The following is a 27598-nucleotide window of genomic DNA, read 5'->3' as shown; positions in this document are numbered from 1 at the left end:
TTAACCACTGTTGGGATGTTGCCATCACTCCAGTTTAAGGACTCTCAGTTGTGTCCCCTGCCCACATTTCTCTGGAATCTGAGTTTCATATCTTTTAACCCAACTGCCACCTCCACTTGTCTCCCACAGAAGGACTCTCACGTCTCTGGCTTGGGAAGCTAGATGAATGGGGTGTCATTACATGGGAAGAGAATACAAGGAGAGGAGTGAGTTTGGAGTGGATGTGTTTGATTGGGGACATGTTGTGTTTGAGCAGCCTGTGCTCAGGAGCCCCAGCAGCAGATGGGGGCCGAAGACAGATGTAGTCCCCATCACGGTGGTAGTTTGAGTGGTGGGTGGTAGCATTATTCATCTCAAACCTTTTCTTTTATTTATTTATTATTTATGTATCTTTGGCTGGGCTGGGTCCTGCTTGCTGTGTGTGGGCTTTCTTTTCGTTGTGGTGAGCGGGGGGCTACTCTTCGTTGCGGTGCACAGGCTTCTCGTTGCCATAGCTTCTCTAATTGTGGAGCACAGGCTTTAGGCACATGGGCTTCCGAGGTTGCAGCTCACAGGCTCTAGAGCGCAGCTCAGTAGCTGTGGTGCAGGGACTTAGTTGCTCCACGGCATGAATCTTCCCAGATCAGGGACTGAGCCCATGTCCTGTGCTTTGGTCGGTAGATTCTTATCCAGTGTACCACCAGGGAAGTCCTCAGACCTTTTTCTTATGTATTTGTCTCTTTGCCTGAACCCTCTCCCTTAAACCTCCTCTTTATTTGACCAATTCCTCTCTATTATTCAGGTCTCAATCCAGGCATCACTTTCCCAGGAAGCCCTTTTCAGAGTCCCAGATTAGTTTATGTTCCCCTGTTAAATATATTCATGGTGCTTAACGTCTTATTACCTGAGATATTGATCTCTCTTCCCCCACTGGATTGTAAACTCTACAAGGGCAAGAATTACATCTGTTCTACTCATGTCTGTATTTCTAACGCCTAGCACATGCCTGGCACATAAAGGGTGCTTAACACATGTTTGTTGAACATGGGAATGATTAAACCAGAGAACCTGCAACTAAGCAGAACTAAAGGCTTAGGTAACCACAGCTTTCTTTTTTTACAGTTAATCATTGATAAAATTATTAATCAGACTCAGACCTAGGACACAGTCCAAAAGGAGTACTCTGAATACATCTTTGGGTTAACCCCAATGTTCTTAGACATTAATGTGCATAAAAGAGGTTTTAAATGCAGATAACAAGTCTACTCCCCCCACACGACCCCCAGGTTTTGATTTAGTAGATTGAGGGTGAGTCCTTGGAGTCTTGGTCAAAAAAACGCTGGGTGACTCTGATGCCAGTGATCCACAAGTGGTGTTTTGAAAAACATCAGCACTACCATCTGACTTTGTCCCCTTAACTCATGACACTAACCTCACCAAGGCTGTCACTAACCTGACAACATTTTCCATTCGACCAAAGGGTGACGCGAGTAAGGCAGAGTCATATGTGTTCAGAGACAGATCCTAGCTTTATTTAAAACTGTGATATTGATTGATTGATAAATATGAACCATTTTTAAAGTCTTTATTGAATTTGTTACAATGTTGTTTCTGTTGTTCATGTTCTGTTTTTTTTTTTGGCCATTAGGCATGTGGGATCCTAGCTCCCCAACCGGGGACTGAACCCTTATACCCTGCATTGGAAGGTGAAGTCTTAACCACTTGACCACCAGGGAAGTCCCAAAACTTTAATACTTTATTCATCGTGGATATTTGTATTATTTTTCTTTTTTTTAATAGTGCAGGAAATATTATTTAGTCACTGAGTCTTTTGATAGCCCCTTAAATTTCATACTTGAGGGAATTCCCTGGCACTTAGATTAAGATTCTCCACTTTCACTGCCCAGGGTGTGGGTTCAATCCCTGCTCAAGGAACTAAAATCCTGCAAGCCACGTAGCATGGCCCCCCCCAAAAAAAATCCTACTGGAAGAAAGTGAACCACTCGCCTCACACCCAAGCCCTGGCTCTGCTTGACCTGGCTCTGCTTTTAAAGCTCTCCTCTCCTCTCCCTTCTCCTATCACAGTTTCTCAGTAACCATTACAGGGTCTTTCCTAAGTTCAGTTCAGTTGCTCAGTCGTGTCCAACTCTTTGCAACCACCATGGACTGCAGCACACCAGGCTTCCCTGTCTATCAACAACTCCTGGAGCTTGCTCAAACTCATGTCCATCAAGTTGGTGATGCCATCCTCTGTCATCCCCTTCTCCTGCTTCAATCTTTACCAGCATCAAGGTCTTTTCCAATAAGTCAGTTCTTTGCATCAGGTAGCCAAAGTATTGGAGCTTCAGCTTCGGCATCAGTCCTTCCAATGAATATTCAGGACCGATTTCCTTTAGGATTGACTGGTTTGATCTCCTTGCAGTTCAAGGGACTCTCAAGAGTCTTCCCCAACACCACAGTTCAAAAACATCAATTCTTTGGCACTAAGCTTTCTTTATAGTCCAACTCTCACATCCATACATGACCACTAGAAAAACCACAGCTTTGACTAGACAGAACTTTGTCAGCAAAGTAATGTCTCCACTTTTCAATATGCTGTCTAGGTTGGTCATAGCTTTTCTTCCAAGAAGCAAGTGTCTTTTAGTTTCAAGGCTGCAGTCACCATCTACAGTGATTTTGAAGCCCAAAAAAATAAAGCCTGTCACTGTTTCCATTGTTTCCCCATCTATTTGCCATGAAGTGATGGGACCAGATGCCATGATCTTAGTTTTCTAAATGTTGAGTTTTAAGCCAACCTTTTCACTCTCCTCTTTCACTTTCATCAAGAAGCTCTTTAGTTCCTCTTTGCTTTCTACCATAATGGTGGTGTCATCTGTGTATCTGAGGTTATTGATATTTCTCCTGGCAATCTTGACTCCAGCTTGTGCTTCATCCAGCCTGGCATTTTGCATGATCTATTCTGCATATAAGTTAAATAAACAGGATGACAATATACAGCCTTGATGTACTCTTCTCCCAATTTGGAACCAGTCTGTTGTTCCATGTCCGGTTCTAACCGTTGCTTCTTGACCTGCATACAGATTTCTCAAGAGGCAGGTTAGGTGGTCTGGTATGCCCATCTCTTTAGAATTTTCCACAGTTTGTTATGATCCACACAGTCAAAGGCTTTGGTGTAGTCAATAAAGCAGAAGTAGGTGTTTTTCTGGAACTCTCTTGCTTTTTCGATGATCCAGTGGATGTTGGCAACTTGATCTCTGGTTCCTCTGCCTTTTCTAAATCCAGCTTGAACATGTGGAAGTCCTACCACCCCTTAAATGTTAGTGTTTCCAAGAATTCTCTCTTCAGCCCTCTTCTTTTCTTCCTCAATCATTGCACTGGTTAACTGAGGCGTTGTATCATTTTTCTCCATATCCTGAGTATCAATCAGAGCACCAGACATTTAGTCGACAGTCAACGCTTATTGAATGAACAACGTGTTTGTTTGTTTGTTTTGTCACGCTGCACAGCTCGTGGGGTCTCATTTCCCGACCAGAGACTGAAAAGGCAACCAGGGAACTCCTGAGCCACGCTTTTAATATATAGTTGTATATTCAGTTTCTACACCTGAACTTTATAATTTCCTAACTTTTTGTGACCTTGTCATACAACAGAGAAAACAGACTGGCTGAAGACACACAGCATTTTGAATGTCTCTTCAAAATGCTGTATTTTGAATCAGTGACCCCAACCCCCACCCCACTACTCTCCAGCCCTCCAGTTATGGTGGATTTGAAGGAAAACAAATCAATATAGCATCATCATGTTTTATAAAATTGACTGCCACCTCCTTCCACCTTAGCTTCAAACCCCTTTTTAAAACTTGAACTTCCAGAACTGATCAGTAAAACTAAGGATGTATATATTATAATGGCAAAAATGATTAGTTACCATATATTGAGTCTTTTTATGCTCTAAGCACTGAACTCTGTGTACCATACGAATATCTCATTTGAGCCTCACATCAAGCCTAATAGGTGATTGGTATTGACCCATTTTATAGATTAGAAGGATGAGCCTTGAAAAGGTTAACTAATTTACTAGTAGGCACAGAGATGGGGAGGGCATGGCAACCCATTGCAGTATTCTTTCCTGGAGAATCCCCATGGACTGAGGAGCCTGGAGGGCTACAGTCCATGGGGTGGCAAAGACTTGGACATGACTGAGCGACTAAGCACAGCACAGCACAGCTACACAGATAGGCACTGGCCCCAAATCCAGACATCATCCACTCTACCTCAGGGTCTCCCTGCCACGGTCCCACTTCCAATACCATCTAAGGAGACCGTCTGGCAGGATGGCCTGACAGTAAGAACTCGGACTCTGAGTTAGGCTGCCTAGGTTCAAATACCAGTTCCATCAGTGAACTTGGGGACCTTGGACAGGTCATGATAACCTGTCTGCGGTTATCTCCTCGTGAAGGAAGTAGAAATACTGATAGCATCCACTGCAGGGTAACTGAGACCAGGCAGGCAAAGCCGTTCGCACAGGGCCTGGCACACAATGAATGCTTAGCACTTGCTAGCTCCTGCTGATAGCTTGGCAGAAGTGGCAAACTTCTGGAACTAATTGCTGGAAATAATGGACCAGAAATACATATAGTGAGTGGTTATGATAATAAGGCTAGCCTGGGACAGAGGAAAAAGAAGGTGTCAAAAGTTGGCCAGCCTGCACTGAGGAGGCATGGGGCAGGAATTGGGGCGCAGGTTTCAGGGAAGCAGGGTGATGAGCTGGTAGCCTGGCCCCAGCTACAATGGCAACAGGCAGGGGAGCCTGGCTCCAGAGCAAACACTGTTTTTGCAGTAAAGAGCCTTTCCTAATGAGCCAATCTGTCTCTACTTCTATTGGCACCCTGGGAACCAGGGTGCAGCAGAGATAATTTGCCTCATGCACCCTCCCTTCCCAACAAAGCACCATTACCTCCAACCCATTACATTAGCCTTTATCAGTCTTGGAAGCTCTCAGTCATCCTCCATGAGCTGCAATAATTTCAGCTAATTTCTTAAGTGTTCTAAGAGCCCGTGATGTGTTATGAGCCTAGTAATTGTTGACTGGTTCCTCTTCTGTTGTGGCTTGATTTCATACCTTGCATCCAAGCTGATGCGTGCTCTGGGTGCTTTATTACATTGAAGCTTTTTGCAAAAGCTCACATTAAAAAATAACATTAAGTACTGAGGTTCTTTTAAATCAGAGTTTAATTTTTCCACCATCTCCTGTTGTTCTTATTAGGAAGACACACAATTCTTCATAAAGATAGTGACCTCCCGTATAAAGCTTTGAGCAAGGCAAAATTGAAAATTAATGATGAAGCTGATTATTTTTTAGAGAAGTCCAAGAATGAGGTACAAAGTAATGAAATGTGCTGAGACCCAAGGGTACAATGGTCATGGCATAGGGAGGATTGTGAAATTGACCCCCAGCATTCTTCCTGCACCTTCTATTCATCAGAGCTTCTTACTCTCTAGAGAGCCCAACAGGGCCAGGGTGGTTGAACTGCCCCAGAAGAGCTTCCTGGAGAACCATGAACACGCCTGCCAGCACCCCTCATCCACCTGTCCCTTCAACCTAGTAGTCCCTCTCAGATAAAGGACGCAGTTCAGCTGTTGGTCATCCTGGGCCATAGGTGGTATCAGGGATCAGACACGGGATGGAAAACCACCCTGAAATTCACTCTTTAACTTGTCGTACAGCTACATGACTGGTTCGCCTTTAGATAAGCTGCTCAGGTCCATTGGCGTCTTCTTATCAGCTGTAAGCAGGTGAGTTCTGTTCTAGAGAGATTCTGGAGTCTCAGTTGCCTACCGGGCTCACGGTGTCCTTGGCATTCCCACCCCATGGGACCTTGACTTTCTTTTATCAGTGGGTATCTAGTAGCCCTGAAAATGTACCCGGAGGTGGTGGCACCTGTGGTCCTGGTCTAGTTGCTTCTCCATCTCATGTGCTCCATTGATACTTTGCTAGTCAGCATCCTGTTGGTTGTGAATTACAGGAAACTAACTCACACTGGACCTGGGATTCCCTGATGGCTCAGATGGTAAAGAATCTGCCTGCAATGAGGGAGACCTGGGTTCTATCCCTGGGTTGGGAATATCCCCTGGAGGAGGGAAAGGCTACCAGTATTCTGGCCTAGAGAATTCCATGGACTATATAGTCCATGGGGTCACAAAGAGCTGGACATGACTGAGCGACTTTCACTTTCAACTCATACTGGACAAGGAAAATGTAAACATTATTAGCCCACCTAACTGAAATGTCTGGAGGATGGAAATCCATATTTCCAGGTTCACTAGATCCAAGGGCCCAAAAAATATCAGTAGTTGGTCACTCCTGCTTTTTCTTCATTTCTCAGCTCTGTTCTCCTCTATATTCATAGACCTCCATGTGCTGTGGTCTTCAGACGCTCCAGACTTCCATCCTTCTAGCTCAGTCACATCAAAAATAGAGCACGTAGGACTTCCCTGGTGGCCCAGTGGTTAGAACTCCATACTTCCAATGCAAGGGGGCACAGATTTGATCCCTGGTCAGGGAACTAGGATTTCACATGCTATGAAGTGCAACCCCCAAAAAAATTTTTTAAGAGAACATGTGAAAAAAAGAAAGCATGTATTTCCCAAGGGTTCCCAAGAAAATCCTGAGCCTCATTGGACCAACTTATATCTGGCCCCAAATCAATTACTACAGTCAGGATGACATACTCTTCGTCATCTGCTCACCCTCCAAAAACCACACGGCTTATGAGTGGTGAAGGGGTGATTCCCCAAGGGACAGTTGAGGTGTTTTTTTCAAGAAGAGACACAGATGTTGGAAAGTCAAGCACAGGAAATGGCCATTGTATTTTACTTTCACATTTCCTTCTGGCAGGAAGAATTTCCTAACTATTGTATCACTTAATCCATGAAAATTTCCTGGATAGGAGGACTATATGAAGAAAGGTCCTTGAGATCTCTTAGAAAGGTTCAGTTTGGTTCAGTCGTGTCCACTCTTTGCGACCCCATGGACTGCAGCATGCCAAGCTTCTCTGTCCATCACCAAATCTCAGAGCTTGCTCAAACTCATGTCCATCGAGTCACTGATGCCATCCAGCCATCTCATCCTCTGTCGTCCCCTTCTCCTCTTACCTTCAATCTTTCCTGGCATCAGGGTCTTTTCCAAAGAGTCAGTTCTTCACATCAAGTGGCCAAAGTATTGGAGTTTCAGCTTCAGCATCAGTCCTTCCAATAAATATTCCGGACTGATTTCCCTTAGGATGGACTGGTTGGATCTCCTTGCAGTCCAAGGGACTCTCAAGAGTCTTCTCCAACACCACAGTTCAAAAGCATCATAACCTTAGAAAGGTTAGTGCCAAGGAACTTGACAAGTGTCTTATTTCTACTTTTCTATTTCTCTGGACAGTAATCGATACCTCATAGAGTTTCTTGAGGTTGGAGGGGTCCTAACACTCTTGGAAATACTCGTGTTGAATAAGATCAAGGAGGAGGACAAGAAGGAATCCATCAAGCTACTTCAGGTGATTGCAAACTCCGGCAGGAAGTACAAGGAGCTCATCTGTGAAAGCTACGGTGGGTATCATGTAGGACGAGGGTGTCACTCCCCACCCCCATCTCCCTGGGGACCCCCAGAACTGCTAGAGGAAAATGCCCCAGGGACCTGGCTGCACAGGAAGCATTCTGTAGTGTGGACTCACTTAGCTCCCATCCATATTCACCACCAGAAGACCGAGATTTATGACTTTCCTGATTCATCATTTGCTCATATCTTTTCGTGGTAGTTTTGGAAATACTTCATTTCAAATATATCCTCTTTCATGCATCCATTCAGCAAAGAGTTATTGAGTCATTTGTGAATAATTCTAGAAATAAAATTGAACTAAAATTGTTAAATATGGTGCTAGGTATACACTAAATTGGGCTTCCCTGGTGGCTCAATGATAAGGAGTCCACCTGCAATACAGGAAATGCAGGTTCAATCCCAGGGTTGGGAAGATCCTTTGGAGAAGGGCATGGCAATCCACTCATTATTCTTGCCTGGAGAATCCCATAGACAGGGGAGCCTGTGGGCTATAGTCCATAGGGTTGCAAAGAGTCGAACACAACTGAAGCAACTGAGCATGCATGCATACTCTAAGGTGCTGGGAATACAAAGCTAAATAAAATACAGTCCTTATCCTCAAAGAGCTTCCAGGGCAGTTAGGAGAGGAAGTCACCCAGTCACTTCAGGGTGTTCCCCAAGCACTCTGCTTGAGACATGCACAGGAGAGGCTGTCTCCACGCACCCCTCTCTAAAGTGCATCCCTCACTGCCCTTCTCTCATATCTTTCTGAGCCTTGGTGTATTTATTCATAAAATGGGACTAACACCTCTCTTTCAGTGTAGTTTCCAGGACTAAATATAGTAGAATTTGTTAAAACATTTAGTGCTGACTGCTACCTATGTGTTAGTTATCATACAACCATCAAACAGGCAAGTTTTATTTGTGCATTTTGCAGAGCCATTTTAAATTTGAAAGCAGATTTTGACAAGCTAACATGCCTAGGTTGAAACAAAATCCTCCGGATACATACCCATGAGATTAAAAAAACAGTGATGCAGCATGAGAACAGAGCCTCGATGTTGCTTTGAACAGGACTGGTTAAATAGATCTTAATTCTATTATCTCATATTATATAACCTCAAGTGAGGATACTTTTCATAAACCCCTTCCCACCTAGCATCTCCTCTCTCCTTTGCTCAGGTGTACGATCCATAGCAGAATTTTTGGCAAAGTCCAAGTCAGAAGAGACTCAGGAAGAAGTGCAGGTCCTGCTGGATTCTTTGATCCACGGTAATCCCAAGTACCAGAATCAAGTGTACAAAGGTCTGATAGCTCTGCTGCCGTGTGCGTCCCCGAAAGCTCAGCAGCTGGCCCTGCAGACACTCAGGACTGCCCAGGTAAGCCCAGGCCACACGCTCCAGTGATTCTGATTCCAACTCAGTAATCTGACAATTACCTTCCACAGTTGCACTCCACACAGGCATGAGAAACAGAGCTCAACCTCCCACTGCCTGTCTGCTGTTCAATCAGCGTTATTTCCAGAAGGCCAGAGCAGGGCAGAGAGTTCGTGTCTCCCAGCAGACTGATTTGTCCTGTTTACTTAAGGATCAGAAAGATGTTGGCAGACTTAAAAGTGGTTGAGACAAGCAACAAGGATGATGGAAGGACCGTAGAAAAGATTAAAGGAGTCAATTTGATAGGGAAAGAAGCAGGGTGCAATTGTAGGCTGCATGTAAGTGAAGAAAGGAGCCAGATCTCCAGTGCATGGGAACACTGCATTTCTTCCATCGGCTCCTGCCTTCCTCTGGGTGCCCTGGCATACAGAAAAGTCAGCTTTGGGGCATGGTGATGACCACATGAAGACATCATGCCTAGTGAGGCAGGGACACCATGCCTGCAAGAGAGGTTTTGAGATGAACCATCTCAAGCTCTCAGTACAGCTCCAGGAGGGGCTGCAGGCAGATAGACAACTAAAAGATCAAAGAGGGCCTTCTCTGGTGGTCCAGTGGTTGGGACTTCACCTTCCAATGCAAGGAGTGGGGGTTTGATCCCTAGTTGGTGAGCTAAGATCCCACATGCCTCATGGCCAAAAAGCAAAACATAAAACAGAAACAATATTATAGAAAATTCAATAAAGACTTTAGGGAGTTCCCTGGTGGCTCAGTGGTTAAGAATCCGCCTGCCAATGCAAGGGCCATAGGTTCAATCCCTCAGCCATGAGGAATCCACATGCCTCGAGGAGAGTAAGCCCATGTACCACAACTACTGAGTCAGCACTCTAGGGCCTGACAGCCACAGCTACTGAAGCCTGTGCCCCCTAAAGCCCAAGCTCTGCAACAAGCCACCATAATGAGAAGCCCAAGTAGCACAATGAAGAGTAGCCCCAAAATAAAGAAAGTAGCCCACAACTAAAGAAAGCCCCACATCCATGAAGACCCATCACTCTTAAATGGTCCACATTTTTAAAAAAATCTTAAAACAAAAAAGAAAGGCCATCAAGAAGACACCAGTTTTGGACTTTGTGGGTGAGTTGTATTCCACCAAGAGAACAGGAAACATGGATTTGATTTTGGAGGAATTAGGTTTTTACCCAATAAACTTGATGAGTCTCAGTGGCTCCCAAGGGCCCATGTGAGCAGCAGGCCAAGTTGGTTGCAAAGATATAGATGGGTCACTTGTGCAAACAATACTAAATCCTGAGCCCCGCTCCCAGAGAATCTGACAGCTGTCAGGGGGCCTTTAAGTTTCCCCAGGCAATGATGATTCCTAGCTGCATTGAGGAATCGCTGCTGGGGACATCTAGTAGAGATGCCCACAGGACAGCAGGAAATTAAAATCTGAGGCTCCAGAGAGACTCGAAATGAAGATGGCCTTTTGTTGGAGTTTCTGAGTGGAGAAGTGGTATCTGAAAGAGTAGAAGTAAGTAAGATCACCCAGGTAGAGTGTACCAAGTAAGAAGAGAAGGAACACCACCAACATTTAAGAGATGAGCTCAGAAAGAAGACCAGTAAAACATCTAATTAGCATTATTATTTCCAGTTCCCATGTTTTAAGTGCCTCCTTCACTGTGCTCAGGGCTTTACTTACACTGTCTCTTTCAGTCTTCACAATGGCTGATGGAGACAAGGACTATTATCCCCTCGACGGGTGATGGAACCAAGACTTAGAAGGATGTTCAGTGACTTATTCAAGGCCTCACATGGAAGATATTTACTAAGTGACTATTAAATCCAGCTCTACCTCAAGACCTTATTCTCTCCATATACCATGCTGCCTCTTTGAAAAAGAACCAGAAGCCATAAAAGGAGAACAGAAAAACACAGATCTGTGAAAATGAATGGAAAGGAGTTTCAAGAAGCAGGACATGATCGGCTGGCTCAAATACAGTAGAGAGATTGTGTGGGTACAACAGAAAGCTGGGCCCAGCAGGAGAAGTTTTGGTGAATTGGGGGACTATCCAATGGCAGGAAAACAAAAATTATAGCCTCCTGTCAAAGGATGCATGGAGGACAGAGACGTGGCTTCCCCTCGGAAGCTTAGGTATAAAGAGGGAGCGAGCAGTAGTGAGAAGAGACAGAGTTGAAGGGCAGTTGCACTGAAGCTGGGTGAGCGTGAGGATGTTTAACGCCGAAGCACAGGAACCCTATGCACAGGCAGGGGTGGAAGATGCAGACGGGGCGGGGGGCTGCCTGATTGGGTGAGGTCTTGCTGAAGAAGAGACTTAGGATCTTAGATGAGTTCCCTTCTCTCGGGCCTGTGCCCATCCCAGATGGCCAACTGGTGTCTGCACTTCTAGCAATGGCCAGCTAGCCTCCACTGAGTGCCTCCTGAGCCAGGCGGTCCAGTGGCAACCTTGGCAGATTCTCGGGAGATTTCCGGCTGCCCATCTCCACCCCTCCTCTCCAGAAGAAATGAACCTCTTCAGTGTGGGGGCCAAGACCCCGAGACTCACTGCTGCTCGCCCGTCCCCGCCAACTCCCCATTCAGCCAGGCCGCCTGGCTGTTTGGAAGTCAGCTTTTCACTTCTCTCAGGTGGACTAGATGGAAAGAGTAACCACCTTGTTCCCCTGTCTGTCTTGCCAGTCAATCATCGGGACCACACACCCTAGCATCGTGGACTGCGTGCTGAAGGTGCTATGCACGATGCACTTGGAAGTCCAGTATGAAGGTAAGGGAGATGGGCGGGTCTGCTCCAGATGGCCGAAGGTGGCCACGAGAACTGGGCAGACTGGCTCTGAGACGTTTTCTCCTATTCACAAAGAGCCTTATTGAGTGTCCGAGACAGCCTCTGCAGATGGAAGGTGCTGCCTTGGTACTGATGGGCAAGTTATGCAGAAAATGACAGTCACATTCTGCACTAGGAATCAGCCACATGCTCTTGCAGTTGTTAAAATCTTCCTGGGTCCGGGGCTGGCTCTGGTTCCCGGACTTATGTGGCACATCCCCTCCAATAGAAATCACCCTGAGGACTGTTCTTCTAAGAAACTAGATTGAATAATGGTAGTATTAATAGGTTTTTATTTATTGGGGTCGCCTATGCGCCAGCCACTTTCCATGCATCATTCCATTTAATTCTCAAAATAACCACAAGAGTATAGATTCTGGCACATATTAGATATTCAAATGTTCAAATGAATGAATGGTGGGGGTTGGCATTTTTATGTTTTTCAAGCTAAAGCACTGAAGCACAGAGAGATGAAGGATGCTGTTACACACGTTTATACAGCTAACCAGATTCAAACCAGAGCTGTCTGACTCCAAAGCCTGTGCTTTTAAAATGTAGCACATGGCAGGTGTTTATAGGATATTATTTTTCTTCCCTGCTCCTACAATGGTTCAGAAAAGGGAGATTCTGTTTTCAACAGGAGAGATCAAAGAGGGATTCTCTGAGAAGGTGGTATTTGAGCTGAGCCTTCGAGATGGGAAGGATTAGGGAAGGTATAAAAAGGAGGACAGCATTCTGGAAAGGAGCCTGGTGTCAAGGCCTAGACACGGGAAAGTACAAGATGTGTCTAGGGAATGGCAGGGAGGCCATTTGGTGGAGGTTTGGTAGAGGTCTCACTCCAGGAAGACCTAGGAAGGTAGGCCAGGACCAGATCGTGGAGTTCCTAGAATGCCAGATGGCATTGCAAGCCAGCACTGCAGGGAGACTAGAGGCTGGAGGCCAGCTGGAAGGCCTTTGTTCAGACAGCAAAATGGACTGTGCTGATCTAGCTGGGGAGAGAGGCCCCAGCAAGAGAGAGGAGGGATATGACTGGGGACCACCTAGGTGGCCCAGCCAAGGAGGCCAGGACAGGGAGGCCTGCCAGACATGAAGGGCCACCTGTGTCCAGGAGGACAGGCTGAACCCCCAGGTCCAGGAAGCCTGGGGGTGGGGCAGAAAGAGTATACAGGCAATGGGGTTAAGGTATGCACATGAGATCCTGGGGTTCACTCCCAACCTAGATTATTTTTTCAGAAGCAGTGTTGAAATTGAATGTCTGTCTTATCTTGCCTTCAGCAGCACTGTCTACTTTGTATTTGTTTGACCCCTGCAGGGATGCATGGGCACCTATGTTGATTAGCAGTGCCATGTTGGAATTGGTTCCAGCGGGAGCAGAGTCTCCTAGCTGGGGAGGAGTCACCGATGAGGGAGTGGAGTGGTGGAGGCACCTAGGTCAAGGTCAGGCCCAGTAGAGAGTTGTAGCTGGCACTGGAGCAAGGGGGTGAGCTGGCGGTAGAATCATGTCAGGAGACTTAATCATACAACCCGGAGAAGACTAGATTGCGTGGCTCTGTGACCTCCCTCCCCTCGCCCCACCTCCATGTGGCAAAGTGACCACTCCCACTCATCCATCACTTCTCAGCTTAAGCCTTCTTCACTGAGGCCTTTCCAGACCTGTCTTCAACCCTATCCAAATGTCAGCCTGCTTCCTTTTCCCACCGTGCACCCCTCTCCCCTCCAGCACCTCCCTCCCCTGGAGCAGTTATCTCTAGAATATACAGCCCTTTACATAGACAGTGAGCAGTTTTCTTGTAGCTCACGTTGCTTGCTCCTAAGACCCTCAGCACAGTCCCAGCGTAGGTTAGGTCCTGGGTACATGTCTGCTGACTGGAGGAGAGAGGGAGTCCTCCCATGCACACTGTATTAGTGAGCAGCTTCAGGCCTGGGATGGGGTCTGATTCATCTTTCTCCAGCTCAGGGCCTGGCAAAAAAAGGGTGGTACACACTAAAAGTTTGTTGAATACATTTATGGAAAAAATGGCTTAGCTTCAGTTTTTCCAATAAGCCCTCCAGAGCTGAACTGGCCTAGCTTCTTCCCATATTGGACCCCATCTTGAGTCCCTCTGTTTTTATTACTTAACAACCTACTCTGTCAGAGGCCTCAGGGGCCTGAGGCTTTGGACTGCCTTCTTGGTTTGATGTCTGCTGGTGTGATAACAGCAAAACTGTGCACCTAAAAATAATTTCAGATAAGCCAGACTCATAACAGGGTACAAGAAACGTCTGTTGAATGAAAGAATTACTCTTCCTTTTTTTGTTACCAGGCGCTTTCAAAATAGTCTTTGTGTCCCTGGGAATTCAGAGCTTGCATGTGCATTGATTGTCCACTAGGGGGAACTCTTTCACAAGATGGGTGGAGCGGAAGTTAAGGGCAAGAATACAGTTCTCTGGAGAAAGAAATGGCAACCCACTCCAGTATTCTTGCCTGGAGAATCCCCACGGACAGAGGAGCCTGGCGGGCTACAGTCCATGGGGTCGCAAAGAGTCCGACACGACTTAAGCGACTTAGCAGGCAGGCATACAGTTCTCAGTTTCCACAGCAACTCCTCCAAGGGCAGGGGCGGGAAGGTCTGACAGGCCTTAGGTGGGGCCCTAACAGCAGTGACTGGATAGGACGTCCAGAGATTAATTTCTCTGAGTTTGAGAACACCAAATTGCATGGCCAAGGTGGAGGACTCCCTGCCACCAACCCCCGCCCCCAGGATGATGGCAACATCAGGGGACACAGATGATATGGCTAAAGGGACTAACCTTTGTAAGGGTAGTTTGTTGTTTTTTTTTTTTTTTTAAAAAAAAAACAAGTATTGACGAACATTTGTGGTGTGCCAAGTACTATGCCAAGCCCTGGGGTTTTGTTTGCCTTTGTTTGTATTGGAGGAGAAAAAGGAATAGTTTGCAGGAGGAAGGTATGGAGGCTGTGGCGGATGGTGGACATAGAGGGAGGACATCCTTCCCTGAGGAGGCTCCAGGGGAAGTGGGCTCTCAGGGAGAGTCCCATTGAGAACAGAAGGTGAAGAGGCTCAGAGGGCCTGGTGACCCTTGCCCTTTGCCATGGGTGTCTGCGATGGAGAGGCCAGGAGATGACTTCACCTCCTTTTACACTGAGAACCCCACCTTCCCACCTCCAAGCCTACCAACCTGCCTGGCAGGCCACCTACCTTCTCTCTTCTCTTTCCCTTTACAGCTGAGTGTCCCTGCTCCCGTCACAGGCACCCCCTTCTTCTGCTTGTTCTCTGAAGCACATTCCCTCAGACTTCTCTTCTGAAGCTGCCCCCTCCCTTTTTCTCTGGCAGTTCATCTCCATTCACATGTAGACATGCTCTGTAGATGGCAATTATTCCTCAATAAAGCTGATAAAATTTTTAAATATTTTTAAAAATAGGCTACATATCACCCATCTTCAAAATGAGTCCCTCCTTGCTAACCTATGGATTAAACAATATGTAAAAGACATAACCGCCCCCCCCCCAAATAAGATTAATTTATCCTGCTTAGGAATGCACAGTTCCAAGTTCCTTGACTTCAAGTTCCCCTCCAGCTCCATTTTTCCATTTGCTTCCTACATGATCTCACAGTTGCTTTTGACCCAGTTGGTCAAAAAACAACTCGCTCTCTTCTCTCAGCTTCTGTGATACAATATTGATTTTTCCTCCTGCGGTCTGGTTTCACCAAGTCTCCTTTGCTGGTTTTTTCTATTTCTCTTACTAGACTGTTGGGTCAGCCTATGTCTCACCTCTTTAGCAACACCTTCTCCCTGTGTGATTTTGCCTGTTGTTGTTCAATCTCTCAGTCATGTCCGACTCTGCGACCCCGTGGACTGCAGCATGCCAGGCTTCCCTGTCCTTCACTATCTCCCAGAAATTGCTCAAACTCATATTCATTGAGTCAATGATGCCATCCAACCATCTCATCCTCTGTTGCCCCCTTCTCCTCCTGCCCTCAGTCTTTCCCAGAATCAAGTTCTTTTCCAGTGAATCAGGTCTTCACATCAGGTGGCCAAAATATTAGAGCTTCAGCTTCAGTATCAGTCCTGCCAATGAATATTCAGGGTTGATTTCCTTTAGGATTGACTGGTTTGATCTCCTTGCTGTCCAAGGGACTTTCAAGAGTCTTCTCTAGCACAACAGTTTGAAAGCATCAATTCTTTGGTGCTCAACCTTCTTTACAGTCCAACTCTCACACCCATACGTGACTACTGGAAAAACCTAGCTTTGACTAGATGGACCTTTGTCAGCAAAGTGATTTTTGTCTAGTCCCATGGCTTTACACACCACATGTATCTGTTATGTATTCAGCTACCAAGTCTGTACCTCTGGCCTTGATCTCTCCCCTGAAATCTCCATGAATGTCTAATAACATCTGAAATGTATAGCCAAAACAGAACTCTTGATTTTTGTTGTAGGAGAACAAGAGAGTGATCATATCCTAGGTCTCTGGAGAATCCCTGGGACAGGCCACCAAGTAAGAGTCCTTGGCTTCTCCCAGGAAAAAATTCAAGACTGAGTCAAAGTAAAGTGAAAGCAGGATTTGAATTCCATAGGCAGAATATAGTCAGACTCAGAAAGTTTGAGCCTCCCTTGGGTGCAGGAGGGGTTAGTTTTTATGGACTGGGTCATTTCATAGGCTATTAAGTGGGAGGATTATTTATTTGAGGGAAGGAGTAAAGATTTCTAGCAATTGGGCCACCACCCATTTTTTGACCTTTTAGGGTCAGCCTTGGAGCTGTCATGGGGCCTGTGGGTGTATTATTTAGCATATGCTAATGTATTACAAAGGACAGAAATGGTATGGACCTAACAGAAGCAGAAGATATTAAGAAGAGGTGGCAAGAATACACAGAAGAACTGTACAAAAAAGATCTTCATAACCAAGATAATCACGATGGTGTGATCACTCACCTAGAGCCAGACATCCTGGAATGTGAAGTCAAGTGGGACTTAGAAAGCATCACTACGAACAAAGCTAGTGGAGGTGATGGAATTCCAGTTGAGCTATTCCAAATCCTGAAAGATGATGCTGTGAAAGTGCTGCACTCAATATGCCAGCAAATTTGGAAAACTCAGCAGTGGCCACAGGACTGGAAAAGGTCATTCCAATCCCAAAGAAAGGCAATGCCAAAGAATGTTCAAACTACCGCACAACTGCACTCATCTCACGTGCTAGTAAAGTAATGCTCAAAATTCTCCAAGCCAGGCTTCAGCAATATGTGAATCGTGAACTTCCAGATGTTCAAGTTGGTTTTAGAAAAGGCAGAGGAACCAGAGATCAAATTGCCAACATCCGCTGGATCATCGAAAAAGCAAGAGAGTTCCAGAAAAACATCTATTTCTGCTTTATTGACTATGCCAAAGCCTTTGACTGTGTGGATCACAATAAACTGTGGAAAATTCCGAAAGAGATGGGCATACCAGACCACCTGACCTGCCTCTTGAGAAATCTGTATGCAGGTCAGGAAGCAACAGTTAGAACTGGACATGGAACAACAGACTGGTTCCAAATAGGGAAAGGAGTACGTCAAGGCTGTATATTGTCACCCTGCTTATTTAACTTATATGCAGAATACATAATGAGAAACGCTGGGCTGGAAGAAGCACAAGCTGGAATCAAGTTTGCTGGGAGAAATAGTAATAACCTCAGATATGCAGATGACACCACCCTTATGGCAGAAAGTGAAGAGGAACTAAAAAGCCTCTTGATGAAAGCAAAAGAGGAGAGTGAAAAAGTTGGCTTAAAGCTCAACACTCAGAAAACGAAGATCATGGCATCTGGTCCCATCACTTCATGGGAAATAGATGGGGAAACAGTGGAAACAGTGTCTGACTTTATTTTGGGGGGCTCCAAAATCACTGCAGATGGTGACTGCAGCCATGAAATTAAAAGACGCTTACTCCTTGGAAGGAAAGTTATGGCCAACCTAGATAGTATGTTGAAAAGCAGAGACATTACTTTGCCAACAAAGGTCTGTCTAGTCAAGGCTATGGTTTTTCCTGTGGTCATGTATGGATGTGAGAGTTGGACTGTGAAGAAAGCTGTGCGCCAAAGAATTGATGCTTTTGAACTGTGGTGTTGGAGAAGACTCTTGAGAGTCCCTTGGACTGCAAGGAGATCCAACCAGTCCATTCTAAAGGAGATCAGTCCTGGGTGTTCTTTGGAAGGAATGATGCTAAAGCTGAAACTCCAATACTTTAGCCACCTCATACAAAGAGCTGACTCATTGGAAAAGACTCTGATGCTGGGAGGGAATGGGGGCAGGAGGAGAAGGGGATGACAGAGCATGAGATGGCTGGATGGCATCACTGACTCGATGGACGTGAGTCTGAGTGAACTCTGGGAGTTGGTGATGGACAAGAAGGCCTGGCGTGCTGCAGTTCATGGGATCGCAAAGAGTCGGACACGAATGAGCGACTGAACTGAACTGAACTGAACTGAATGTATTACAATGAGTGTATAATGAAGCTCAAAGTCTATTGGAAGTTGAATCTTTCACCATCTTGGGCCTAGTAGGGTGTAACCAGTTTTTGTCCTATCCTGTTTTTCTCAACACCCACCCATGTCATTCTTTAAAAGTTGTGCCCTGCCCCATTCCCTCCTGTCTTATTTTCTTCCCCAAACTTGTTCTTTCTCCTATTTTCAGTAAAAGCTACCACCACCAACCCAATTGCTCAAGAAAAAGTATAGGACTGATACCAGATGACTGACTTTCTCTCACCTCCCACCCATTCCATCCTTGTCAAGTCCTCAAGGCTCTGCCTCCACTTACCTTCTCTGTTCCCACTGTGATCACCTAGGCTAACCCACCATCCTGTTGATAGCTTATGGTGAATGGTGTCAGATTTGTGATCACCAAAGAAGATTTCCCTTCGGGACCAGGGACCAGGATTGATCACTCAAGAGGTTTTGTGTAGTAGAGTTTTATTAAAGTGAGAAAGGGACAGACAAAGCTTCTGATGTAGACATCAGAAGGGGATGGAGAGTGCCCCAATCCCTAGTCTTAGCAACGAAATTATATACTTCTTAATTGGTTATTACAATAAAGCAAAAGACTGTCTCAAGGTTGTAAAGACCTTACTAGACCCACTCCCATAATATACATTTTAAGATAACAGGATTAGTCAGAAAGTTTTCCAGAAGGAGAAAACATGTCCTCAAGCAGGATACATTATTGTTATATAATCCTTACTAAGGAATGTAGGAAAAAACATTTGTCCTTTCCTCCTCCTTGAGAATTCCAGAGCCCTATCTCCTCCTTGAGAGCCCCAGACCCCTTTCTCCTCCTCGAGGACCCTGGACTTCTTCTCAATCTGCCTAGGAATTGACTCTCTCATTCCCCCCTTTTCTTTTAGGAGAATTATGTTGCCAAGGGAAAGGAGCATCATTTCGTTCCATAACTACTTCCTTCCATCCCTAAATTGTTGAGGCAACATATTCTCCTAACCCTCATATTGAGAGTCTCTGATCCAGGGTCCCCAAGTTATAGTTGGAGGTGGCCATGGCACTCATAGGAGCCTGGACAACCATTTGTAACTTAAAAGCTTTCAGACAGTTAGAAACAAACCCTGTTTTACAGTTACAGATATAAGGCAAAACGGTCATTAAGCCAAGTTAAAACTTAATCAAAATTAAAAGTCACATTATGTCCATAGTTAAGGTACAATATGTTAAACCAGTCCCTCTTAGGATTGTTAGATGTCATCAGATCAAGAAGAGGCATCACATATGATTGTTGTTGGTGAAGGTATTCGCAGAGTTGAAGGAAGTCCTTTCCTTGAAGTGGAGAAACCCACCACAGGAAGCCTTCCACTGATGAAGAGGGGAGTTGTCCGCAGACCCAGCAATTAGAACGATTGTGGAATGCAGCATAGGAGTGAGCCCAGGACAGGAATTCATTGTCTTGAGCATCAAACGGCAGACCCAGGATTTTTGGAGTCAGCAGAAGCAGGCTGACATAGATTATCAGGCGCATTTGAAAAGTACAAAGCCAGAGCATAGCAAGTAAAGACATAAAATGACATCACTTAGTTCTGGTCAGGGTGCCACCTCTTAACTTGAGTGTGATGTACCCACGAATCAATTCCTGGCACTTTGACTGCTGTGGGAAAAGAAAGAATAACCTGGCAAGGGCCTTCCCAGAGGGGCTCAAGGGATTGGCCCCCAAATCTCAATGTTTTTATCAGGGCCTCAGTTCCTGGCTCAAAGAGAGGCTGGCTTGACTCAGAGGCTGGGTCAGGAGTCACCTCCCAGAGTTCCATTAATGCCTGTTGAAATGCTGAGAGCGGAGTTACATAATTAGCTAATTCCAAGGCTTCAGGGTCTATAACAATGTCTGTGCGTAAGAAGGGTCTTCCATAAATACATTCAAAGGGGGACAGTTCCTCCTTTGGGGGAGCAGTTCAAGCCCTCATTAAAGTTATGGGTAGAGCTTTAAACCAATTGTCCTGCATCTCTTGAGTTAATTTGCGCAGATGTCTCTTAATAATGTCATTAGCTTTTTCAACCTTTCCTGAGGATTGGGGTCTCCAGAAACAGTGTAAGTAATATTCTATTCCTAGAGCTTTTGACACCCCCTGAGTTACAGCAGCTTTAAAGGCTGAGCCAGTCACTCTGAAGGCTCTGCGGCAGCCCAAACCTGGGAATAATTTTATGGATTAAAATTCTTATAACCTCCTTAGCCTGTTCACTATGACAGGGAAAAGCCTCGATCCATCCAGTAAGCAAGAATCCACCCAAACCTGTAAGCAAGAATACCCATTAGCTTTCTGCGTTTGAGTAAAACCAATTTCCCAGTCCTCTCCAGGATATTTTCCACTTCGTTGTAACCCAGATTTTGCTAGCTTTTCGGTGTTTGAGTTATTTTTCTGACAAACCTCACATCTTTTGGTAATGTTCTTTAAAGTTTTCATTACACTTCTACCTTCAAACAAACGAGAAGCCTGGTAAGTACTCTCAATACCTAAATGAAAACTCTGGTATAAACCCTTAAGAATTTTCCATTGAGCCTTTTCAGGAATTATTAATCATCCATCCTTGGACTGTAACCATCCTTTATTGGTAATCTTTGCTCCTCTTTTCCCGTATCTTTTAAATTCTTCCTTAGTATATTGTGGTTTTTCCTGTTCCACAGGACCTGTTCAGATCAAAGGCGTCTGCAGTGAAGGGGTTTCACAAAGCATCGCCTTTCTGGCTTGACAGTCAGCCAGCTGATTACCTTAGGCTACTTTACTCCCATCCCTGCTGTGCCCTTTGCAATGGATAACAGCTACTTCTTTAGAACAATACGTACAGTTAAAGTCTCTCAATCTCTCTGAAATGCTTAACAGGTTCTCCTGTTGCCATTTTAAACTGTCTTTCCATATTGCAGCATGAGCCCGTAAAGTCAAATAAGCATACTTAGAATCAGGGTAGATATTCACTTGCTGCCCTTTGCTTAACCCTAGAGCTCAGGTCAGAGCCACAAGCTCCGCTAGCTGAGCACTCATTTCCTGGGTGAGAGATTTTGCTTCTAAAACCTGTTCAGCCATCACCAAGGCATAACCTGCTTTACACTTCCCATCCCAAACAAAAGAACTGCCATCTGTAAATATTTCCATGTCAGGATTGTCTAATGGGGTATCCATCAGATCTTCCTGAGCTGCATAGTTTAAAGTTAGAAACTGGGAACAATCATGATCAGGTGTTTCATTTTCTTTCTCAGGAAGGAAAGTGGCAGGATTTAAATTTCCACAAACTTTAAGCTTAGTTATTGGTCCTTCTAACAACAATGACTGATATTTAAGAAGCCTACTATCTGTCATCCAAGTATTAATCTTAGAGAAGATTCCACTCACATCATGAGAAGTCAGTACAGTAAGATTTCACCCATTGATTATTTTGAGAGCTTCAAGTGTTAATAAAGCAGTTGCCACGATTATACTTAGTGTGGCCACCCAGATGACGCCACATCTAATTCTCCGCTCAGATACGCTATAGGTTGCTGGTGAGGCCCTTGGGGTTGTTTGGAACTCTAAATGGGCGGTCTGAATCTCAGTTTGGGCTTTTACTGAGACCAAGGCAACCCTTCCTGGGGGTGTTCCCTGACTTTCAGTTCGCTCAGTTTGGAGCCCTGGGTATGGGGGCAAAGTAGGAGGACTAGAGGGAGCTGAAGGTTTCATATCCAAATCTATACCCTTAGGGCATAAGTCCGCCATGTCTCGCAGAGAGAAAAAGGGCAACATAAATGCTACTTCTATCCATTTCCCTTGTTTTCTACAAAACAAGTCTAATTGTAAAACAGTATTATAATTAAGAGACCCTCCAACCGGCCACCATTCACCATCCTCCAATGGATACCATGGCCATTCAGTATCACAAAAGATCAGGCATGTCTTTTTTAAAGTCTGGGGATCAAACTTGTCCCAGTTTTTCAAGATACAGTTCAAAGGAGTGAGGCTGGAATTGTTAGCTCCCATCTGTAAGAGAGAAAAAAAATGACCAGTGCATCTTTCTATGGGAGGTATCCCTCCCTGCTCTAGATGGGGGTATAGACAGACTTTACACCAAAGTTTTCCTTCCCTGGTCAGACTTAGTCTGTCCCTTACCAATGCAGGCACCGTACTCGTCCCTCCTGGCTCTACCACCGAGACGGGATGGAGATGCGCCAGGGGTAGACCTGATGGCATCCCTGACTGACATCCAGTTCCTCACCATTAAAACCTTGCTTACCTCTGTTGCCACCCGGGGTGCAATCAGAGTAACCTTCCAGAATGCCTCCCAAGCTAAGGCTGCTGGGGGAAACATTCATCTCCTGAGTGCCTGTGCATGACCCTGAGTATATTCCTGACCACAATAAAACCGGTACAAACATAAAACCAATATGTTCCTTCCAAGCATCACCACACCAGTACAAGTGATAGCAAAAGAGATGGTGAAGGGCTAGCCAGTGAGGAAAAAGTTATTTTTGTCCTTGAGTTATTAGGGTCAGTCCTTCCAGTTCATTCCCACAGATTCCACAGAAAGAATATCTAAGGAGTTGGGACAAAAGCCACTGAAGAGCCTCCTCTGGTCCACTAAGAGCTAGTGCTACCAAAGGAAGAAGCCCATTGCACTTTCAATCTGACCAGATCCTGCAATTCCCAACCTGTGTCCTCAAAAACCTTACGGTCACCAGCAGTGCTTCTATCCACGTAGATCGGAGGCACAGCCATAACAAAGACTCACTTTTAGGTCGCTGGCCCCTGAGGCAGGCAGCCAAGAGAGAGACCTCTAGCCTGAGAGACATTCCTGGAGCTAGAGCTCTGCCTCACTCCCAAATGTACTCTTGTAATTTTTGGCTCCTAGCAAGGTTGGCGCTTTCATACATGGGGTCTAGGTAAAAGTACATAGTAACAGCATGGATCACAAGTCCCTTGAAAGTCCTAATCCGACAGATTAGGTTAGCAGTTCTAGTTCCCCCAAGCAATTATGAAATGGTCAAAGAGACCAGGAAAAGGTGACCGAGAAAGGAAAGTTCAGTTCACACGCTTCACCCATTTCTGGTCGCTCCCCTCACAGGGACCTTGGGTGTCTCTTGACATTGGCAGGTCAGATTAATCCCCCGACAGGGTTCTCCTTTCTGGGGCTGCCTTCAGTCATTACGAGGCACCGCAAAACTGCAGAGCAGGGCTCATCATTTGCTTCACGTAGGGTGTGCATTCATTCACACAGGCACCCTGTAGAGTTAGTAAAGCAGAAAACATGTATACTGAGAAAGCAGAGAGTCTAGAGCTCTGAGTGTTCTTACCTTGTTCTGAAGATCCCGGATGAGCGCCCAAGATGATGATTTACAGTGAATGGTGTCAGATTTATGATCTCCAAAGAAGAAGATCTTTGGATCTTCTTCCCAAGATTTCACTTTGGGACCAGGGACCAGGCTTAATCACTCAAGAGCTTTTGTGTAGCAGAATTTTATTAAAGTGAGAAAGGGACAGACAAAGCTTCTGACACAGACATCAGAAGGGGACGGAGAGTGCCCCAATCCCTAGTCTTAGCAAGGAAATTATATACTTTTTAATTGGTAATAACAATAAAGCAAAAGAATGTCTCAAGGTTGTAAAGACCTTACTAGACCCACTCCCATAATATACATTTTAAGATAACAGGATTAGTCAGAAGGTTTTCCGGAAGGAGAAACATATCCTCAAGTAGGATTCATTATTGTTATATAATCCTTACTAAGGAATATAGGAAAAAACATTTGTCCTTTCCTCCTCCTTGAGAATTCCAGACCGCTATCTCCTCCTTGAGAGACCCAGACCCTTTTCTCCTCCTAGGGGACCCTGGACTTCTCAACCTGCCTAGGAATTTGCTCTGTCAATTCAGTTCATTTCAGTTGCTCAGTTGTGTCCAACTCTCTGCAACCTCATGGACTGCAGCACACCAGGCCTCCCTGTCCATCACCAACTCCTGGAGTTTACTCAAACTCTTGTCCATTGAGTCAGTGATGCCATCCAACCATCTCATCCTCTGTTGTCCCCTTCTCCCACCTTCAATCTTTCCAAGCATCAGGGTCTTTTCCAATGAGTCAGATCTTGCCATCAGATGGCCAAAGTATTGGAGTTTCAGCTATAGATCAGTCCTTCCAATGAATATTCAGAACTTATTTCCTTTAGGATGGACTGTTTGGATCTCCTTGCAGTCCAAGGGAGTCTTCTCCAACACCACAGTTCAAAAGCATCAATTCGTTGGCACTCAGCTTTCTTTGTAGTCCAACTCTCACATCCAGACATGACCACTAGAAAAACCATAGCTTTGACTAGATGGACCTTTGTTGGCCAAGTATTGTCTCTGCTTTTTAATATGCTGTCTAGGTTGGTCATAACTTTTCTTCCAAGGAGCAAGCATCTTTTAACTTCATGGCTGCAGTCACCATTTGCAGTGATTTTGGAGCCTCCCAAAATAAAGTCTGTCACTGTTTCCATTGTTTCCCCACTATTTGCCATGAAGCAATGGGATCAGATGCCATGATCTTAGTTTTCTGAATGTTGACTTTTAAACCAACTTTTTCACTCTCATCTTTCACTTTCATCAGAAGGCTCTTTAGTTCTTCTTCACTTTCTGCATAATGGTGGTGTCATCTGCATATCTGAGGTTACTGATATTTCTCCCGGCACTCTTGATTCCAGCTTGTGCTTCATCCAGCCCAGCGTTTCTCATGATGTACTCTCCATATAAGTTAAATAAGCAGGGTGACAATATACAGTCTTGGCATACTTCTTTCCCAATTTGGAACCAGTCTGTTGTTCCTTGTCCAGTTCTAACTGTTGCTTCCTGACCTGCATACAGATTTCTCAAGAGGCAGGTCAGGTGGTCTGGTATTCTCATCTCTTTAAGAATTTTCCACAGTTTGTTTTGATCTACACAGTCAAAGGCTTTGGCAGTCAATAAAGCACAAATAGATGTCTTCAGGAACTCTCTTGCTTTTTTGATGATCCAATAGATGTTGGCAATTTGATTTCTGGTTCCTCTGCCTTTTCTAAATCCAGCTTGAACATCTGTAAGTTCATTGTTCATGTACTGTTGAAGCCTGGCTTGGGGAATTTTGAGCATTACTTTGCTAGCATGTGAGATGAGTGCAATTGTGCGGTAGTTTGAGCATTCTTTGGCTTGCCTTTCTTTGGGATTGGAATGAAAATTGACCTTTTCCAGTCCTATGGCCACTGCATAGGAGAAGGCAATGGCAACCCACTCCAGTACTCTTGCCTGGAAAATCCCATGGATGGAGGAGGCTGGTAGGCTGCAGTCCATGGGGTCGCTAAGAGTCGGGCACAACAGAGCAACTTCACTTTCACTTTTCACTTTCATGCATTGGAGAAGGAAATGGCAACCCACTCCAATGTTTTTGCCTGGAGAATCCCAGGGATGGGGGAGCCTGGTGGGCTGCCATCTATGGAGTCGCACAGAGTGAATCATGACTGAAGCGACTTAGCAGCAGCAGCATGGCCACTGCTGAGTTTTCCAAATTTGCTGGCATATTGAGTGCAGCATTTTTACAGCACCATCTTTTAGGATTTGAAATAGTTCAACTGGAATTCCATCACCTCCACTAGCTTTGTTCATAGTGATTTTTCCTAAGGCCCCCTTGACTTTGAATTCCAGGATGTCTGACTCTAGGTGAGTGATCACACCATCATAATTATCTAGGTTGTGAAGATCTTTTTTGTACAATTCTTCTGTGTATTCTTGCCACCTCTTCTTAATATCTTCTGCTTCTGTTAGGTCCATACCATTTCTGTCCTTTATCAAGCCCATCTTTGCATGAAATGTTCCCTTGGTATCTCTAATTTTCTTGAAGAGATCTCTAGTCTTTCCCATTCTATTGTTTTCTTCTATTTCTTTGCACTGATCACTGAGGAAGGCTTTCTTATCTCTCCTTGCTATTCTTTGGAACTCTACATTCAAATGGATATATCTTTCCTTTTCTCCTTTGCCTTTCATTTCTCTTCTTTTCACGGCTATTTGTAAGGCCTCCTCAGACAACCATTTTGTCTTTTTGCATTTCTTTTTCTTGGGGATGGTCTTGATCCCTGCCTCCTGTACAATGTCACGAACCTCTGTCCATAGTTCTTCAGGCACTCTGTCTATCAAATCTAATCCCTTGAATCTATTTCTCACTTTCACTGTATAATTGTAAGGGATTTGATTTAGGTCATACCTGAATGGTCTAGTGGTTTTCCCTAAGTTCTGAAATTTAAGTCTGAATTTGGCAATAAGGAGTTCATGGTCTGAGCCACAGTCAGCTCCTGGTTTTGTTTTTGCTGATTGTATAGAGCTTCTCCATCTTTGACTGCAAAGAATATAATCAATCTGATCTCAGTATTGACCATCTGGTGATCTTCATGTGTAGAGTCTTGTCTTGTGTTGTTGGAAGAGGGTGTTTGCTATGACCGGTGCATTCTCTTGGCAGAACTCTGTTAGCCTTTGCCCTGCTTCGTTCTGTACTCCAAGGTCAAGTTTGCCTGTTACTCCAAGTATTTCAGGGCTTCCCTTGTAGCTCAGCTGGTAAAGAATCTGACTGCAATGCAGGAGACCTGGGTTTGATCCCTGGGTTGGGAAGATCCCCTGGAGAATGGAACTGCTACCCACTTCAGTATTCTGGCCTGGAGAATCCCATGGACTGTATAGCCCCCTTGGGGTCACAAAGAGTTGGTTGGGATTCCCTGGTGGTTCAGACGATAAAGCATCTGTCTGCAATGAGGGAGACCCAGGTTCAATCCCTGGGTCGGGAAGATCCCCTGGAGAAGGAAATGGCAACCCACTCCAGTGCTATTGCCTAGAAAATTCCATGGATAGAGGAGCCTGGTGGGCTACAGTCCATGGGGTCGCAAAGAGTTGGACATGACTGAGCGACTTCACTTTTCACTTTCTTTCACCAGGTATTTCTTGACTTCCTACTTTTGCATTCCTGAAAAGCACATCTTTTTGGGGTGTTAGTTCTAGAAGGTCTTGTAGGTCTTCATCTTCAGCTTCTTCAGGTTGGGACATCGACTTGGATTACTGTGATATTGAATGGTTTGCCTTGGAAATGAACAGAGATCATTCTGTCATTTTTGAGATTGCATCCAAGTACTGCATTTCAGACTCTTTTGTTTACTATGATGGCTACTCCATTTCTTCTAAGGGATTCTTGCCCACAGTAGTAGATATAATGATCATCTGAATTAAATTCACCCATTCTAGTCCATTTTAGTTTGCTGATTCCTAAAATGTTGATGTTCACTCTTGCCGTCTTCCATTTGACCACTTCCAGTTTACCTTGATTCATGGACCTAACATTCC

General features: G+C 45.0%; 1 protein-coding gene across 1 annotated transcript in view; it reads left to right on the top strand.

Moving 5' to 3' along the window:
• The window catches only part of ARMH1 (armadillo like helical domain containing 1), a 60719-nt gene that overhangs the window by 18214 nt on the left and 14907 nt on the right, over window positions 1-27598 (top strand). Inside the window, exons 4-7 of the mRNA XM_055586979.1 lie at window positions 5706-5774; window positions 7408-7574; window positions 8746-8942; window positions 11629-11713. Of these exons, the coding sequence (XP_055442954.1) occupies window positions 5706-5774; window positions 7408-7574; window positions 8746-8942; window positions 11629-11713 (518 nt within the window). The remainder of the gene's footprint in view (window positions 1-5705; window positions 5775-7407; window positions 7575-8745; window positions 8943-11628; window positions 11714-27598) is intronic.

This window comes from Bubalus kerabau, chromosome 6 (genome assembly GCF_029407905.1).
Source record: "Bubalus kerabau isolate K-KA32 ecotype Philippines breed swamp buffalo chromosome 6, PCC_UOA_SB_1v2, whole genome shotgun sequence".
Classification (NCBI taxonomy): domain Eukaryota; kingdom Metazoa; phylum Chordata; class Mammalia; order Artiodactyla; family Bovidae; genus Bubalus; species Bubalus kerabau.
This window is presented reverse-complemented; position numbering and strand designations above follow the sequence as displayed.